This window comes from Pelodiscus sinensis, chromosome 3 (assembly GCF_052426305.1).
Source record: "Pelodiscus sinensis isolate ZL-2025 chromosome 3, ASM5242630v1, whole genome shotgun sequence".
Classification (NCBI taxonomy): domain Eukaryota; kingdom Metazoa; phylum Chordata; order Testudines; family Trionychidae; genus Pelodiscus; species Pelodiscus sinensis.
Window position 1 is genome coordinate 10,306,798 of NC_143054.1, and position 17,349 is coordinate 10,324,146.

At 50.5% G+C, this 17,349-nt stretch overlaps 1 protein-coding gene across 2 annotated transcripts in view; it reads left to right on the forward strand.

Moving 5' to 3' along the window:
* TRAM2 (translocation associated membrane protein 2) overlaps positions 1-17,132 on the forward strand; it is a 50,231-nt gene extending 33,099 nt beyond the window's left edge. Inside the window, exons 1-10 of one of the 2 annotated variants that reach the window (XM_075923337.2) lie at positions 2,250-2,921; positions 4,923-5,032; positions 5,319-5,435; positions 10,017-10,075; positions 11,528-11,612; positions 12,037-12,107; positions 13,102-13,206; positions 14,713-14,856; positions 16,362-16,528; positions 16,899-17,132. In XM_075923337.2, the coding sequence (XP_075779452.1) occupies positions 2,879-2,921; positions 4,923-5,032; positions 5,319-5,435; positions 10,017-10,075; positions 11,528-11,612; positions 12,037-12,107; positions 13,102-13,206; positions 14,713-14,856; positions 16,362-16,528; positions 16,899-16,972 (975 nt within the window). In that variant the 5' untranslated portion in view covers positions 2,250-2,878 and the 3' untranslated portion in view covers positions 16,973-17,132. Of the gene's footprint in view, positions 1-2,249; positions 2,922-4,922; positions 5,033-5,318; positions 5,436-10,016; positions 10,076-11,527; positions 11,613-12,036; positions 12,108-13,101; positions 13,207-14,712; positions 14,857-16,361; positions 16,529-16,898 lie in introns of those variants that run through there. The other variant, XM_006137043.5, reaches the window with a different exon arrangement.
* The last annotated feature ends 217 nt before the right edge of the window (positions 17,133-17,349 follow it).

A 17,349-nucleotide genomic window follows, 5' to 3' on the forward strand; every position in this document is an offset into this window, starting at 1 on the left:
TGGGTGCTGATTATTTTCAGGAATAACGGCATTGCGCAATAGGGTTTTTCTTGCGAAAGAAGGGACAATATAGACCGCACCTTCTGGCGCAAGAGCCTCTTCTGCAAAAAATGGCGGCTCATTAGGTATGCAAACGAGGCTCGGTGAGATTCCATGCTTAGCCTTATTTGCATATTTCTGGCGCAAGAACCCGCCAATGTAGACATAGCCTGAGAGTGTGGGTATAACAAAGGGTAATGAGATGAAAGGGGAAACAGCAGATAATCTTGATTACACACAGAAGACAACACTGGTAACCATTTTCTCTAGTAAACTAAGTACAAGTTATTAGCAAAGAAAAAGAATTAGAATTATTGAGAGGTTAAAATAAGTAAAACCCATTAAAGGTGAGTCAAAGTTTGTAAATCCAAAATAATAGTGGAGGTGTAATGACCTGGGAGTTTTTCATATGCCTCTCAGGGTTACCCATAGTAACTTTGGGGCTCTTAGTCTTGCTTCTGGAGTACTTCTCTGTGAGTGAGTGTTAGGCAAGTGTTTGCATCACAGCAGGGACTTTATCTTTGTGGACCAAATACAAAGTGAGTTTGTGACTTTCCATTGTCAGGCACAAGGAACCATGCTTTGGAATTAGCAATCTCACATTTCCAAGGCTTCAATTTTGTGTGATGGGTAAATCTAACATAATCACAATGTGATAGCCAGAAACAGTTCTTCATTACTTTTCATGAAGGTTACCCTTTCTAATGTTAAGACATTTTATTCTAGGGTTATCTAATTATCAGTATATATAATGTAACAAGATAGTGACAGGTTATAGGTAAGTGAAGACAATAACATGCTGAACTGTCAGTGTTGCAGTGACATTGTCCACTTCTGTTAGCGCTCAAACACCCAATTTAGTCTACATAACATGAATTCTGCCTGTTTAAATATGAGGTCCTAATCTTTTAAAGATACTTAAGTATTGCTTTTCTCAGCATCATAGTGCCTATGTGATTTAGAAGCCTAAATATTTTTTCAAACGGGATTTAGGCACTTAGTCTAAGTCACAACAACTGCTTTTTAAAATCCCTTTAGGTTCATATCTGCGTATTACTGCACCTAAATCCTTTTGGAAATTTGGCCGTAAATTTCCATGGAAGATGTACAGATTGAAGCCAACAGCACAAATGATTTTAGAACATAAGAACTTAAAAATGGCCATAAAGAGTCAGACCATTATGCCCCATATCCTGTCTTCCAAGAGTGACCAGTGCCAGGTGCTTTAAAGGGAAAAAGAAGAGCAAGACAATTATCAACTGATTCTGCCTTTGTCATCCATTCCCGGCATTTGGCAATCAGAAGGTTAGGGTGACCCGGGGGTTGCATCTTTGACCATTTTGGCTAATAACCTTTGATTGGCCTATCCTCCATAACTTTCTCTAATTCTTTTTTGAACACAGTTATACTTTAGGCCTTCACAATATCCTCTAGCAGTGAGTTCCACAGGTCGACTGTGCATCTCCTGAAAAAGTACTTGATTTTGTTTGTTCCACCTATTAGTTTCTCTGGGTGATCCCTGGTTCTTGTGTCATGTGAAGGGATAAATAACCCTTGCTCACTTTCTCCATTCATGATTTCATAGAGCTTTACATTGCCTCTTAGCTGTCTCTTTGCCAAGCTGAACAGGCCTAGTCTTTTTAGTCTCTCCTCAGAGAGAAGCTATTCTACATTTTTTTTTTTTTTTTTTTTAGCATTTTTGTTGCTTTTTTTCTGTACCTTTTCAATATCTAATGTATCTTTTTAGAGTTGGGGCAAGAAGGGCTGCATGAAGTATTCAAAGTGTGGGTTTACCATGGATTTATATAATGGCATGATAATTACTAACTTATTATCTACACCTTTTCTAATAGCTCATTACTTTGTTAGCTTTTTTTAACTGCTGCTGCACATTGAATGAAAGTTTTCAGAGAACTTTCCACAATTACTCCCAAAACTTTCTTCAGTAGCAATAGCTAAGTTAGATCCCATCATTTTGAATGTATAGTTTGGATTCTGTTTATTTTCCCATGTGCATTGCTTTTATTGATCCACACTGGATTTCATCCCCCACTGTTTGCCTAGTCACTCAGTTTGAGATCCCTTTGTCATCAGCTTAACAGCTATCTTGAGTAATTTTTGTGTCATCTGCCAACTTTGCTACCTCATGGTTTTACCCTTTTTTTCCAGATCATTTATGAAGATGTTGATCTGCGCTGGTCCCTATACAGATTCCTTAGGGACATGACTGATTGCCTCTCTCCATTATGAAAATGGACTTTTTATTCTTACTGTTTGTTTCCTGTCTTTTAGCTAGTTACTGATTCATGAGAGAACTTTCTCTCTTATTCCATGACAGCGTACTTTGCTTAAGACCCTTTGGTGAGAGAGCTTTCCAAAGGCTTTCTGAAAGTCCAAGTACACCGTATCCACTGGATCACCCTTGTCCACATGCTTGTGTTATTCCCTCAAAGAAGTCTAATAGATTGGTGAGGCATCATTTCCCTTTACAGAAGTCACATTGGCTTATCCCCAACAAATCATGTTAATTTCTGTCTGATAATTCTGTTCTTTACTATAGTTTCAAAATGTACAAGGTTCTGAAGTTAGGCTTACCAGTCTGTAGCTTCTAGGCTGCTCTCTGGAGCCCTTTTTTAAAAATTGGGATTGCATTATCTAGCCTCTTGTCATCTGGTACAGAGGCTGATTAAATTGATACCTTACTTGTCACGGTTTGTAGTTCCGCAGTTTCATATTTGAATTCTTTCAGAACTCTTCAGTGACTGCTGTCTGGTTGTGGGGACTTACTACTGTTTCATTTATCAGCTTGTTTCAAAACCTCCTTTGTTGACACCTCCGCATGGGACCGTTCCTCAAAGCATCACCTAAAAGGAATGGCTCAGGTATAGGAATCTCCCTGAGGTCTCTTCTAACCCTGTAATTCTATGATTTCGGAAAGGGCACTCACAAGCCCCAAGGTTGCTAAGCATCTCTCTTCAGCCAAGTACCAAAGCATGATTTCAACCCTTTTCTTTAATACTTTGCTCAGTTAGGGCCCCTCCCAAGTGGTAAATGTAGGTTGCATTAACCAATACTGCAAAACCTGAACTAGAAGCAGTGTTGTGCTTTTCTCAGCATGAACCTGTTCCTCGTTTGGGAGTGTTCCGCACTATCATGCTGTAGTCCTGGTCTTCCCTGCTGATATCACCCCACCCAACAGGAACCTTTCTCTCTAACCCTGCTTTGGCTTTTCAGCACGTTAAATCCCACCCTGCTAAGTCGTGCCCATTTAGTCGTGGGTCGCATCTCGTCAGCTGTGCTGCCAGGCCGGCCTGGCTCTAAACCAGGTTTCTTAATCAATAATTTTTTTGTATGTGGAACACCAAGTATTTTTTTGTTGAGCAAAAAAAAAAAAAAAAAAGTCCGCCTGCCCCTTTAAGGGTGGCCTTTTTGAACTCTTCTCCACAGCACCTCCTGACGGATTTTTTTCTGTGGGTCAGCAGCCCCCGACTCATAAATGGTTCCCCACCCTTAATCCTGCCAAGTCCAGGTTTTATACCTCCTCCAAGTGCTGATTCTTCAGCTGGGCAGCAAGCCAGCCATGGTCCTCATGCCATGCTAACTGGGTTTGGCTTTTTGGGTACTCAGAAGAAATGGGCTTTGGCCCTGTCCAGCTGCTCCCTTCTCCCTATCCGGTATTGTGAGCTGGTGACTCTCTTGTGGGGTGAGTGTAAGTTTAGTGGGGGGAGCCTGTGGGTCCCAGTGGGCCATGTACTCTACTTACTTGCCCGGGGTCTGGGATAAATCACCAGCAGGGGTGGGAAGAGGGACACAGTCACTTGGACTCTGACTAGTAAGAAGTCACTTCTCTCCCGCTCTTTGAACCGTGACAATCGTGAGCTGTGGAATTAAAACCCTCCCTTTTCAGAGTCCCTTGTCAGGTGTTTCTGACTGTCATGTGGGTGGTATTCCAGAAAACCTACCCCAGTAGCTGGGGGGCCACTCTGTCACCCAGTACGTCCTGGTCACCCACATCTATAATCCCAGCATTTCCTGGGAGAGGCGGTTGGGTCACTCAGTCACATTCTTTCATGACTGTTGCAAGCTCCGTTGTAAGACTAGGTGTGGTGCCCGCATCCCCCCCTGTTTGATGATGCTTAAAATAACCGAAGGACCAGTCTGGTGCTGGCTGATTTGTGGCCCTCGTAACTGAGCATCCTTTTTTGAGCACTTTTAATGCATTTATCCACCAGCGCCCCCTGTGGCAGCTGCCACCACCCTGCAGCACAGCGCCCCCTAGCACCACACTGAGGTATTAGCGTTAGCATTGACTCAGAAGGGAGAGTGCACCCAAAACCCCAGGAAGGCCTGGGCGATCTAGTGCCCTCGGGTGTGTTTCTAGTCCCATGCGGACAAGGGCACCATTAACAGGGCCTCAGTGTGACATCTCTCAAAAGGAAGGGTGGCCCAGTGGTTAGGCTGCTTGTCTGGGACTCAGGCGGTGGGCGCTCATACTGGCTCTGCCAGGCTTCCTGTGTGTCCTCAAGTCACTAGGTCGCTCTGTGCCTCAGTTTCCCCATCAGTACAATGGGGGATAAAAGCCCTGCCCTGCCTCCCAGGGTGTTCTGAGAATAAATCCATTGAAGACTGAGGCTGTAGGGAGCTGTACCCTGCCTCAGCTGTGTGTCAATATGGGAGCAGCTTTCCCCGCTGCTGTCCATGTTGGCCCCAGATGAACACAGCCTTCCAGGCTTGGCATACAGCTTCTTTTTTTAAAAAAAAAAATCCACTTGATCTCCCTGCGTGCCTTTAAAACTCAGCCCTGCCCCCCTCTTCGGCCTCGGAAGCCAGTGGCCTCTCCAACCCCAACAGGTGCAATCCGGATGCTTGTGTGTCTTCCCCAGATGGCGAGCTAGTTCACTACCGCTACGGTCTAAAGGACTTGATCACCATCCTCTTCTACGTCTTCATAGCCATCATCCTGCATGCGGTGGTGCAGGACTACGTCCTGGATGTAAGTTCTGCTTCTGCCCTGAGGTAAAAGCCCTGGTGGGCCTCCAGTTAGAGAGTCCTCCGGCCTGTATGTCAACCCTTTGTGGCCACAGCTGGCCTCTGTGTGCTAGCTGCCCTTTATGAGCTGGTTAGTTTGATCGGGGGCGGGGAGGGCGGATGGGGGCGTGTTTCCAGGATTGACATGGTGACTCTCAGTTCATGAGCAGGAAGGAGTGGGGGCATTGGAGGGCCAGGAGGGTGAATTGCCCGCCTTGTGGCTTACGTCCTCTTCTTTATTTTTCCTCTAGAAAATCAACAGGCGGCTCCATCTCTCCAAAGTCAAACACAGCAAGTTCAACGAATCAGGGCAGCTGGTAGCATTCCATCTCACCTCCATGATCTGGTGCTTATATGTAGTGGTGACGGTAAGCTATGGCAGAAGGCCCCGCCGAGACTCGGCATGGTCTGGTTCAGGCTTCCCCGTACAGAGCGTGGACTTAGACTGAAGGAGTCTGCAGCACATACCTGCCCTCATGGGTACTTCAGCATTCCCTCTGCTGGATAAGCGGCGAGGAGTCCTGTGGCACCTTATAGACTAACTGAAGTGTAGGAGCATAAGCTTTCGTGGGCAAAGACCCACTTCGTCAGATGTGCATCTGATGAAGTGGGTCTTTGCCCACGAAAGCTTATGCTCCTACACTTCAGTTAGTCTATAAGGTGCCACAGGACTCCTCGCCGCTTTTGCAGATTAACACAGCTACCCCTCTGATCCTCTGCTGGATGATATCCGTGCATGCTGGTTTGATGCAGGCACAGCCCATGCTTTCATTGGTAGGAATCACTTCCAAGTTACTGCCTGTGAAAGGTCAGGCAACCAGACTCCAGAGCAGCACGTACAGTGGAGGGTTTTCCTGTCTCTGTACTGCTTGGCAAGCTGGACTTAGTCTCGGTCAGAATTAGGGGGTGGCGCAGCAGACAGGAAACTTCTGTGTCCATTTCACTGAGCTGAAAACAGAGGCTCGAATGAGTTCAATTTGAGAGTGAACCATGTAGTCACCGTGGCAGCCCCTGTGCTGTTTGTTTTGGTTTTAAATTTGATTGATTTGAAGCCGTCTCCGGACTCGAAGTTGTCACTGTGACCTGACTCTGAATTGACAAGGCAAAAAAATCATGATGATAACTACTTGGCTCTTCTCTAGCACTTTGTGTGCATTGGGAGCTAGTCCTAATGAAGCTGCGCTGTAGAAGCTGCTGTAGGGAGCGTTGGAGGAATCTTGGCACCGAAGGCAGGCTAAGAGACCGTTTGGGATGAGCACACGAGCTGGGTGTTTCTGCAAAACCTGTCCGTAGCAAGGCACTACTGCTGCCATTTAAACTGTCACTTGGATTCACAGTCGGAACTGAAGTGAATGGGACAATTCTTCCCTCTCAGCTCCCGTTTCAGGCTGCCAGCGGATTCAGGCAGACGTCAGCACGTCCGTTTACACATGGTTCACATTTTCAAGAGGGTGTGTGGGTTTTTTTTTTTTTTTTTTTTTTTTTTTTTTTTGCAAGCAGGAAAGCTAAAGATAGAGGGTAAAGATTTGCCATGGGCTACAATGGCACCGGTTCTATGGCTTAGATTCTGGAGCAGAGTTCTGTGACGGGGGAGACTCGGGCAAAACCCGTGATCGTGGAATTGGATAGTACACTGGGCCAAACTTTACAATCCCTTGGCAGCCTGCTCTCTCCCCCTCTCTGGGAAGCCTGTTGTTCAGGCTTTCTGCCCTGTGAGGCCCCTTTATTCAAGAGGAAAAGGCTGGAAATGTTCAACCAATCGAGAAGTCAACACATGGCGCTGTATAGCCAACAAAGCTACTGCAGGGAGCAGCCAGGGGTAGGGCTGTCTGAGTGCATTTTCGCAAGAGCAGGTCTCTTAACCCAGGTTACCAAAGCCCTGGAATGAGCAGCGAGAAGGGGATAAACTCTGCTAAACGCTGTTAAGGTTGCTGAACTCCAGGCGTCTCGGTGCCAATTGCTATTCCACTCACATTCTGATTCTGAGCCGGGGGAGCAGCATAACATAAAAGACTGGAGCTGCCAGGAGACGTCAACATTCATGGAAATGTAAACTGTGACTTTCCATTGAATTTGGACCAGTGTGCTGGGGGAGGGGCTACATAGGGCCACGCTATTGTACAAGCATGCTGTAAAATGTGGGTCTAAAGCATTAACCAGTGCCCCACATCAGTGTCCTCCTTGCAGCTCCCCCTCCCCCCCCATCCCAAATGAAGCTTATGTAATTTCAGCTTCAATGCCCGAGAACATAAAACGCAGTGGACAAAAGTCAGGCAAGGCAAAAGTTAAGGATTTTCCTGGCAAAGCTCACTCAGCTGTGTGTGTAGAGGGGAGGTGTTTCTGGATTGCTCTTAAATACGTGCGTTAATACATGTGCCGTATCAAAAGCTTCATGCAAAGAATTGAAAGGGCGCTAACACTCACTGCAGTGAATTACCGCTTTACTAGCTGTCTTTAAAACTCTCATGTTCCCAGAGGCTGGAGTGCCCCAGTGCTGGATAGTAACTGGCCATTCACTGTCATAAATGACATGTGACATCATCCCATCTGTGAATAATCCAACCCTCCATCTACAGCGCCTGCCCCAGCATCCACGCACCCACGTCCATCCCAGCTGGCCAACAGCTGTGTGTCGTCTTCCCTGCTGACTCTTGTCCCAACTCCACATCCAGCATGGAATTAGCTGTGTCACTCTTGTTTGAGTGCTTCATTGCTGCAGTCTACTCGTTCCCCATTCCCCAGCACCATCCTGTGTCTGACAGCTCAGCTAACCAGGAATAGCAGGAGGGTGGACCGGGAGAAGCCCCTGCATCTGGACCCTCCTCCCCAGCTGGAGCACCGGAGGGCGAGGCAAGCCCCTGATCCCTCTCCCTGGCAGGAGCGGTGGTGGGTGGAGCAAGCTGCTGACCCCCTCCACCCCACGAGTGCCAGGTGGGGCAAGTCCCTGCGCCCCAACCTCATTTCTCCAGCAGGAGTGTGGGGTGGGATGGGGGAACTGCAGGTGGAAGAGGGGAAGGACCCCCATTTGCTTTGGCCCAGAGCCCCACAAAATTGTGATCTGCCTCTGCCTGGAGGAGCTGAAATGGGTCCCCAGACAGTCCTCCTATTCCTGGAGCTAGCTGCCTGCTCCCACCCACTGCCGAATCTCAATACATCCCCCTCACTCCTCCTCCTATTCCTCTGCCTCCCCCACCCCTCATCTACAGAGAGATTCCGCCCTCCTACCTCTGACTGGGGGCTGCAGCCTCCTCTGTAAACATCCCGCTGCTGCTGTGCCAGGAAGCCCGGAGGGGCGGGCCAGCTGACTGAAAGAGGCTTCTGAGCTGTCTAGCTCTGTGCTTTGTCCCCCAGCCAGCCCCTCTCTCTGCCCGCAGCTCAGGATCCAGGGCAGTTTTGCAAAGAAGATGCTGTCACTGAGGGCGAATCAGGCCCTGGCTGCATGTTTCGCCTCTGGATCCCAACTTCTGATTGGCACCATATGGAATCAGCACCATGATCTGTTGGTCTGCAGGGTGCTGGGATGTACCGCTAGTCTCCTGAGTTCTCCTGAAGGGAGGGGGAGTTGTTGGAAGAAGCCTTCCCTTTTGTTTGGGAGTGTGGCCTTGTCTACACCGCGAGAAAGCTCAGCTCAGAATAGTTAATGTGCACCAGCCACTCTGCCCTAACTCACGGGGTAGACACTCTTACTCCGCACTAACAGAGCCTCGGTGCACTTCAGCTTAATACACTTCCAAAATGCCTGGTAGGAGTGTCCGAGTGAGGTAGCTAGAGCACTTGTAAAATCACACCCTAGCTTAGGGCACACTAGGTAAACCTAAGTCAATGTGGATTCCGTGCAAAGGTGCTGCATTAAACGAGCACTTAAGTTTGCAGAGCAAAGCACTGAAAATCAATCTGAGAATGTCCAAGTGCTGGTTTCCTGCACAGCCGTGATTATGTATGTGTATATTCATGGCGCCTCGGAGCCACAGTCAAGGGCCGGGAATCCGGACCCCGCTGGGCGAGGCACTGTGCAAACACAGATGGAAAAGAGGGTCCCTGTCCCAAAGTGCTTACAGTCGAAGACAAGTGACTATGGATGGATACAGGCAGGGAGGGGAGCACAAGGAAACGCTGAGATAAAACTCCCCTTATGGGCTTATGATGAGTTTTAATTACAGGGTCATATCCTGTCCTGTTACTTCTGCCAGGCCATTCAGCGTGCTGTCTGGATGGTGTGTAATGTTAACAGGCAGAATTGAACTTGGGACTTCTGGAGCTTAGTGCGTGAGCCTCTACCACATGAGCTAAAAGCCAGCTGGCTCTTGGCTAAGACCTCTCTGCAAGTGGTCTCAGTCCCAGGAGGTAGAACAGTGCACCACATCTACAAGGTGTGTGGGTAACAGGTGCAGGGAGTAGCCAGGAGTGGGTTGGCCGAGTGCCCTTTATGGCTTGGTGGAATCAAAATGCATTTTCACTGGATCCCAAAAGGGCAAATGTGACCGTCCTTGAACTCCCAGTTTTCTGCCCTTTCCCACAGAGAGAGAAGCAGGGGAAGGAGGCGGCAACAGTTTCGTAGCAACAGAAAACACCCCCGGGTTCAAAACTGGCCTCTCTCTCTCTCTCTCTCTCTCTCTCTGCTTGATCTTTTTTCAGTTCCTTTCAGATAGAGAGCAGACCTGGAAGGGTACAGCCTCATTGTGGGGGCAAAATTGTAGTCAGCTGTGAGAGCCTAGTCGAAAGGCATTGTTTTCACAACCTTACCGCTGGCCGTATGTCATGCTCTTCAGCTTGGGATCGAATAATTACAGCAGCTCTGAGAGGATCCAGCCTCCGGGCCCCTTGGTTTCTTGTTGTTTACATGGCATTAACAGGCGTGGCTGAAATTAGTGTTGAAGTGGGTAACCCAAAAACCAACAAGTGCTGATGGTTTCCTTTGCTGAGAACTTGCCTCTCCTCTTCTCTTGCAGGAAGGATACTTATCAGACCCGAGGAGCTGGTGGGAAAATTACCCTCATGTTTTTCTCCCGTAAGCCTGCTGTTCTTCACCGGACCACTTCCGTCCTCTTTTTAGGTTTATGGGAGGACGTAGCTTGGGAGCCAGTGTCATGTGAATGGGCAGCATTTATCCTTCTGTGTGTTTTCAAAGCACTGGTGACCCCGCTTCCCTCTCCCCTGCTGGGCTTGCCAGTCAACCCTGCTTTCTACCAAGGTCGCAGCGGAGAGAGGGAGACATTTGAATTCAAAGAGTGAGGGGGGCATTTTGTGATCAGCGTGTGGCTGCCCTTCTGGCCTGGAACTTGAGCGGCCTGGGTTCGATCCCCAATGACTTTGGGCAAGTCATGTTACTGCTCTGTGCCTCAGTTTCCCATCTGTGAAATGAGGGGTGGTAATTCTTGTCTCCTCGTAGGGATGCTGGAATAATGACTTTGGGAAGGTGTGTGAGGCCCAGGCAGAAAGAGGGTGCTCCAGTCAGTGAATAGCCAATATCTGGTAACACGGGGCTCAGAAATTCAGGGGTGATCTGTACCCTCATTAGGAGGCTAAGTGGGGCAGAGGAGTTGGGGACCTGCCCAGCCAGGCAGGGGCAAAGCTGGACTTAGAAGTTACAAGGTTCCTGGCTCCCACTCCCGTGCTGAATCCCCTGTATGAGCTCTGTGGAGTTGCATGCGGGAATCCCTGGGTGGAATTTCCTGGCCTGTGCTACACAAGAGGTCGGCCCAGGAGACCACAATGGCCCTTCTAGCCTTGAAATCTGTGATTTTAGATTGTTCTAGCCCAGGAATCCTGGATCCGGTGAATGATTAAACCTGGATATTTGGCTCTTCCTTCCTAGATGCACACTCTGCGAGTGGGGTACCCCGTTCCTAATGTGAGCTGCAAAACAGTTGGGAGAGGAGTGCTCTGTAATGCAGCACAAATGGCATTCGTGCCAAATTCATAGTGCGTCTCAGTCAGCCAGACTTACCAGCAAACACCCAATGTTGCATTTTGGTTGCTGGCAAATTCTTCTCTCTTGTCCCGGGGGTGCCGCATCGATTATCTCTTGAAAAGCAGTAACCTCGGTACCTCTTTGCCTGAGGCTTTAGGCCAGATGCGTCTTTCCCAATCCTCAAAGAAGAGATTAAAAACCCGACCTTCATCTCCCCGATTGTCTGGGACCAGCTGCTCCTTGCAGGCTCTCTGGGTTGGCCCAAGGCATCCTTATCCCCGGGAAAATCAGCAGGGGACATGCCTCCTCCAGAGTTAATCTGAGTTAATTGGTGTAGGAGATCAGGCAGCATTCTCTTCCCCTCCCCCTGTCTGTACACCAGCTGGGACTGGGGTAGCTAGTTTGATTTCCAGGGGTCCTCTCTGGGCATGTGCTTTCTGCTCAGAGGAGGTGATGCCCTGTGGCAGGCCATGGTGGGGGAATATTTACACACAGTCTGGAGCTTGGTTTGCCCTCCACGCTTTCACCCGTCCTGTCCTTGCATTTCAGGTTCCAAGTGAAGTTTTTCTATCTTTGCCAGCTAGCATACTGGCTGCATGCGCTTCCCGAGCTGTACTTCCAGAAGGTGCGCAAGGTGAGTGCCCCCCTGGCCATGCTGCAAGCTTTGCAAAGGGGGTCTTGTCTGGTGGACCCACCGCCGGTGGATTAGCGGTAGCTTTGAGAAGCAGAATGCCAGAGATGGCTGCGTATGTGGAACTTGGGGAGGATTGTGAGGCCAATGAAAGCCCCAGCAGCTTCATGTGCCCTTTCGACGTACCATCAGCGAGCTTGGAAGCTGGCATAGGGGTCCCTGCCATTACATTGCCTTTACATTTGACCAATGAGGTGGAATCTTCACAGCCATGGGATGACTTGGCATGTCAATGGGGAGCGCTCCACAAAATCCGGAGGAGCAGGGAGAGTCCTGGACTTCCTGTCATGCTTCGCTGCTCTATGTTGTGCACCACTCCGTCGGCCATGTGAAGAAGCTTAATGTGAAATCTTTGTTCCCTTGCCAGGAGGAGATTCCTCGTCAGCTGAAGTACATCAGCCTCTACCTGCTGCACATAGCTGCGGCATACCTCTTAAAGTGAGTCTGCCACACTTGCTCTACGGGGCCTACCAAGGTTCTGTCTGGCCATGTCTTCCCTCCCATTGCCTGGGGAACATGGTTTTCTCTGCAGGTTTTCTCTGACCTCTGGATGTCCTGAAGGATGCACTGTTGCTCAAAAAGCAGATTGGGGCTTGGTGCAGAACTATTTGGGTGAGGAGGTTTGCTTGTGAGGTGCAGCTGGAATAATGGGAAAATCCTGGTTTTCAGCAGGCGGGTGCTCGGTGCTTGCTGAAGATCAAGTCCCTGGAAGGGCGCTTGGGTTGGGCAGCCAAAATCATGAGGCATTCCAAAAATCTTGGCCCACACGCTGAGAGCTAAGTAAAGGTGATTTATGAGCCAACGATCAAGGCAACTGTTGATTAGCACAACTGCCAGCTACACTGTGTTATTGAAGCCAACAGGTTCCAAATAGGAGAATAGCTATTTTTAGCAATGAGGCTATTGTCTAGTCACATCAGCTAGGACAGATGACATGTCAGCGCCTAATATTTCCAGAGCATCATGCAACACAAACATTAGCTGAAGCTGTCAGCCCGGGGCTGGGAGGGATGATCACCTTTGGTGTCAGGAAAGTTTCTCCAGGGCTGCTGTTGCAGTTAGGCAAACGTTCTAAAACTTTCATATACCCTCCTGGGAAGCATGCAGCTTATGTGAGAGGCAGCAAGTTCAGTGGTTAGCATGTTGGTCCACAATTCAAGAGACTTCTGTTTCTCTTCCCAGTTCTGCTACTGAGCTCTGCAGGGACAGTGGGCGCTGTGCCTCAGTTTCCCCTTAAGCAGTGTCTTATCTATTTGATTATAACCTGTTTGGGGCAGCTTCGTGTGGGTCCTAGGCCCAACACAACAGGGTCCTGATTTTGATTGGCGCGTGTAATCTGCAGAACAGACACTTAGTAGTAGTAATAAGGCAGGTCGCTGTCTGGAGCTCAGGTCTGTTCCAACACAGCAACGCCTGTCTTTTCTCTCCCTAGCCTAACCCGCCTGGGGCTCATCCTCTTGCTGCTGCAGTACTTTGCTGAATTCTTCTTCCACGTGGCCCAGCTCTTCTACTTCACAGACGAGAACAACCAGAAGCTGTAAGTGCATCGAGCTGAGGGGAAAGATTCCCCCGGCCGGCCAGGGCTGTCAGTACAAGGGGTTTAGGGGAGTGAGTCTGTCTTCTTCAGAATGAATCTGCAAGTGGAGCGGTCACCTGGGGTGGGGGACAATTGCAGGTGCTGCCATTCCTGACTAGCCGGTTGAGGTGGGCAAGGAGATCCTCACAGCACAGGCATTCGAGGCCATGTTAACGTCCAGGCTTGATTTAGTGGACTTAGTAAGAATAACAGATTGGCGCAGCCTGCCAAAGGCCTGGGACCTTGTGTCTTCCTGTACTGTGGTGTGCAGTTGAGGAGGGAGTGTGGTCTAGTGGATAGAGCCCTGCCCTGTGCAACAAGAGACGTGGGATCTCTTCTTTGCCCTGCTTCCTGAGAGCTATTGGGCTAATCACATCCTTTCCTGTGCCTCTGTTTACCTTCCCACCCTTTGTCTGTCCAGATTGTAAACTCATCAAGTCTGTCTCTCACAGAGGGTATGTCTAGACTACATGGCTCCGTCGACAGAGCCATGTAGATGAGTTTACTAGACATAGGGAAATGAAGCGGCATTTTAAATAATCGCTGCTTCATTTACATCAAAATGGCCGCCGCGCTGTGCCGATCAGCTGTTTGGCGGCACAGCGGGGCAGTCTGGATGCTCTGTGGCCGACAACGGAAGCCTTTGTCGACCGCTCCGTTATGCTTCGTGAAATGAGGCTTACTGGAGTGGTCAACAAAGGCTTCCGTTGTCGACGGCGGAGTGTCCACACTGCCCCGCTGTGCTGCCAAATAGCTGATCGGCACAGCGCGGCGGCTGTTTTGATGTAAATGAAGCAGTGATTATTTAAATCGCCGCTTCATTTTCCTACGTCTAGTAAACTCATCTACGTGGCTCTGTCGACGAAGCCATGTAGTCTAGACATACCCTGAGTGTACGTGCAGGTATAAAAAGCTACCGGGTTGGAATGCCCTTTTATGCTCCTGTTGCAGTGGGGTGAATGACCAGCAACAGGCATCAGAGAATCAGGCCCGGAGGCCCCTGGGCCTGGAATGATCTATTCCTTCGTGCCAGCTGTGGGCAAATGTGCTGAGACTGCACACAGGCACACAGTGAGGGGTTGCTCTGGAGTGGAAGGTGGACCTTGGAAGAACGTAGGGACTGAAGCTCTGTCCATCCCGTTCAGCACAGGCCCCAGCCGACCTGCCCCCATGTGACTTGCCGGGGCCATCTCACACGTGGCCTGTTCTGACCATGATATCCCTGCTGAGGCTCAGGAAGGGAGGTGGCTGGAACAGTGGTTTTCGTGGTGTAGGACTCTTAGACTGAAAGAACCCCTCTCCACCACAGTTAAACCCTGTGAAAAATGGGTCCCCAGGAACCACATGCTGCTCCTGGACATTGTGAGGCAGTTTTCTGGCCTGAGCATGTCTCCCAACCCCTGGGTGTGCACCCCCGCCGCAGACGGAGGCTCGGCCCAGTGACACCCCCCATTTGAATTCACACAGGTTTAATGCCTGGGCCGTGGTGTTCGTGGTCGCCCGGCTCTTCACCCTCACCCTTTCCGTGCTGGTCATCGGCTTTGGGCTGTCTCGGGTGGAGAACCAGGTGTTCGAACCTGAGAAGGGAAACTTCAACAGTCTGCTTTTCAGGTAAGACATGGCCACATGCTGCTCCATCCCTTCCTCCCCGTAGGCTGAACTGCTCTGCGGAGTGGCTTAGCGTGTGCTCACGTAGTCAGGAAGGAGCCTGTCAAAATCAGAATACTAGGGCTGGAAGAGACCTCAGGAGTCATTGAGTCCAGCCCCCTGCCCAACTAAAGTCAACCCCAACTAAACCATCCCAGCCAGGGCTCTGTCAAGCCGAGACTTAAAAACCTGTAGGGATGGAAATTCCACCGCTTCCCTAGGGAACCCATTGCAGTGCTTCCCCACCCTCCTAGTGAAATAGTTTTTCCCAATATCCAACCTAGACCTCCCCCACTGTAACATGTGACCATTGCTCCTTGTTCTGCCATTCATCACTACCGAGAACAGCCTCGCTCCATCCTCTTTGGAGCCTCCCTTCAGGAAGTTGCAGGCTGCTATCAAATCCCCCCTCACTCTTCTCTTCTGCAGACTAAACAAACCCAAATCCCTCAGCCTCTCCTCATAGATCATGCGCTCCAGCCCTCTAATAATTTTGGTCGCCCTCTGCTGGACTCTCTCCAGTGCGTCCACAACCTTTCTATAGCGGGGGGCCAGAACTGGACACAATACCCCAGATAAAAGCGAAAGCAGTCGTCATGCCCGCGTTTGTGTTCTCAACCCCTGTGGTCCCATTTGGCTCCAAGGGTGTCAAAATCCATCTGTCTTCTGGTTGGGATTTCTCCTGTATCAAGGATTATGTAGATGCAGCACAGGCCTGGGTGAACAAGCTGGGTGCCCAGCTGCCTTGAGGCTAAGCAAAATCCTAGGCGCTGCACTGTGAAGACAAGAATAATCCTTGATATGAAGAGAGCCTCTGAGCAGATCTGTTCTTCAAGGAGGCATTGACATACAGTCCCTTTTCCATCGTACTTCTGTCTGGCCATGTCTTCCCTCCCATTGCCTGGGGAACATGGTTTTCTCTGCAGGTTTTCTCTGACATCTGGATGTCCTGAAGGATGCACTGTTGCTCAAAAAGCAGATTGGGGCTTGGTGCAGAACTGTTTGGGTGAGGTGGTTTGCTTGTGCGGTGCAGGAGGTCGGACAAGAAGACCCTAGCGGTCCCTCCTGGCCTGAGAGTGTCTGTCTGAATAACCACTGGGATTCTGGGAATGAGGGAAAAACCTTTCGGAGTTCAGTTTCCCTTTGCGCATTTGTCAGTGTTTTGTATGCTGCTGTGTCCCCTGCATAGCCCCCAGCCAGGACGGGCAGATGCTGCTTTGCGGAAGCGTGATTGTACCCAAACACAAACGGGCAGTGGCACTCAGGGCAGGGTTGGCACCTGGAACAGGTACTCCCACCCCTCAGGTGACCTCCCAGGACAGGTATGCCGGCTCTGCGGAGCATTGAGAAGGCTGTGGTCCTGGGGGGCAAAGAGCCGTTTACTGGGCGGGGGTTGGATTTGGGAGTGGCCGGTTTCAGCCTCTCAGCTCTGTTCTCAGCCTCCCGCCTCTCTGCCCTCTCCCTGCCAGGATGTTCGTGCTGCTCCTGGTGTGCCTCTTCCAGGCCTTGATGATGTGGCACTTCATCCGCTTCCAGCTGCGGCGCTGGCGGGAATACTGGAACGAGCAGAGCGCCAGGCAGAGAGCTGCTGCCGCCCTCCCCAAGCAGCAGTCCAAACCCATCAAAAGGGAGACAGGTGAGTGCCAGGGCGGGGCGCTGAGAGCGGGGCCATGTGGTGCTGAGCTAGGGGGCAAGATGTAAGGGCCCAGGCTGCTGTCGGGTCCCTTGCTCTGCCTGAGGGGGAGCAGTAACAGCCAGGCGCCATCAGGGCCCCAGCCCTGTCCCGTCCAGCAGCATCGTGCCCCCAAAGTCGTGCTCAGGAGTAACTGACTGTTCTGCGACGCAGCCCCGGCCAAGTGGGACCACGGCACAAGGCGGAAGGCCTGCCGGGCACTCCCGTCCCCTGAGGGGATGGCAGTTCACACCCCTCGTGCTGAGCGGGGGCTAAGCCCTTGCGCTCCTCAAAGCCGGTCGGGTCCCTGACACGCTGTGCTCCCCGCCCCCAGGTTACCACGAAAACGGAGTGGTGAAAGCCGAGAACGGAACCTCCCCGCGCACCAAGAAGCTCAAGTCTCCCTAGGGCCGAAGGCTCTTCTGCCAGGGAGGAAGGCGAGAGACCAGGACTAAGCGCCAGCCCCTCCCTCCACCACCGCAGTGGCTTGGAAACGTTTCCTCTTCCCATGGTCTCTCCCCTTCCCCCGCCGAACCATTTGCAATAAAACCAAAAAAGCCCCGCGTCACACGGCCTGTAGGAGGCAGGCTCAAACCTCCCCCACCCCCCGGTCCGTTTTATCGTCAATCAGCGTGCAATGTTTTCCCCTGTTACAAATGCACTGTAGAAAGGTTCCAGCCAAAGGATCCCTTTTTCCTCTGCCCTCTTGGCACTGCTCTACATCGGTGGGGGGCAGGCAGCTGCTTTAAGGTGCTGCGTGCCCTAGGGCCTTGAGGGTAGAGGTT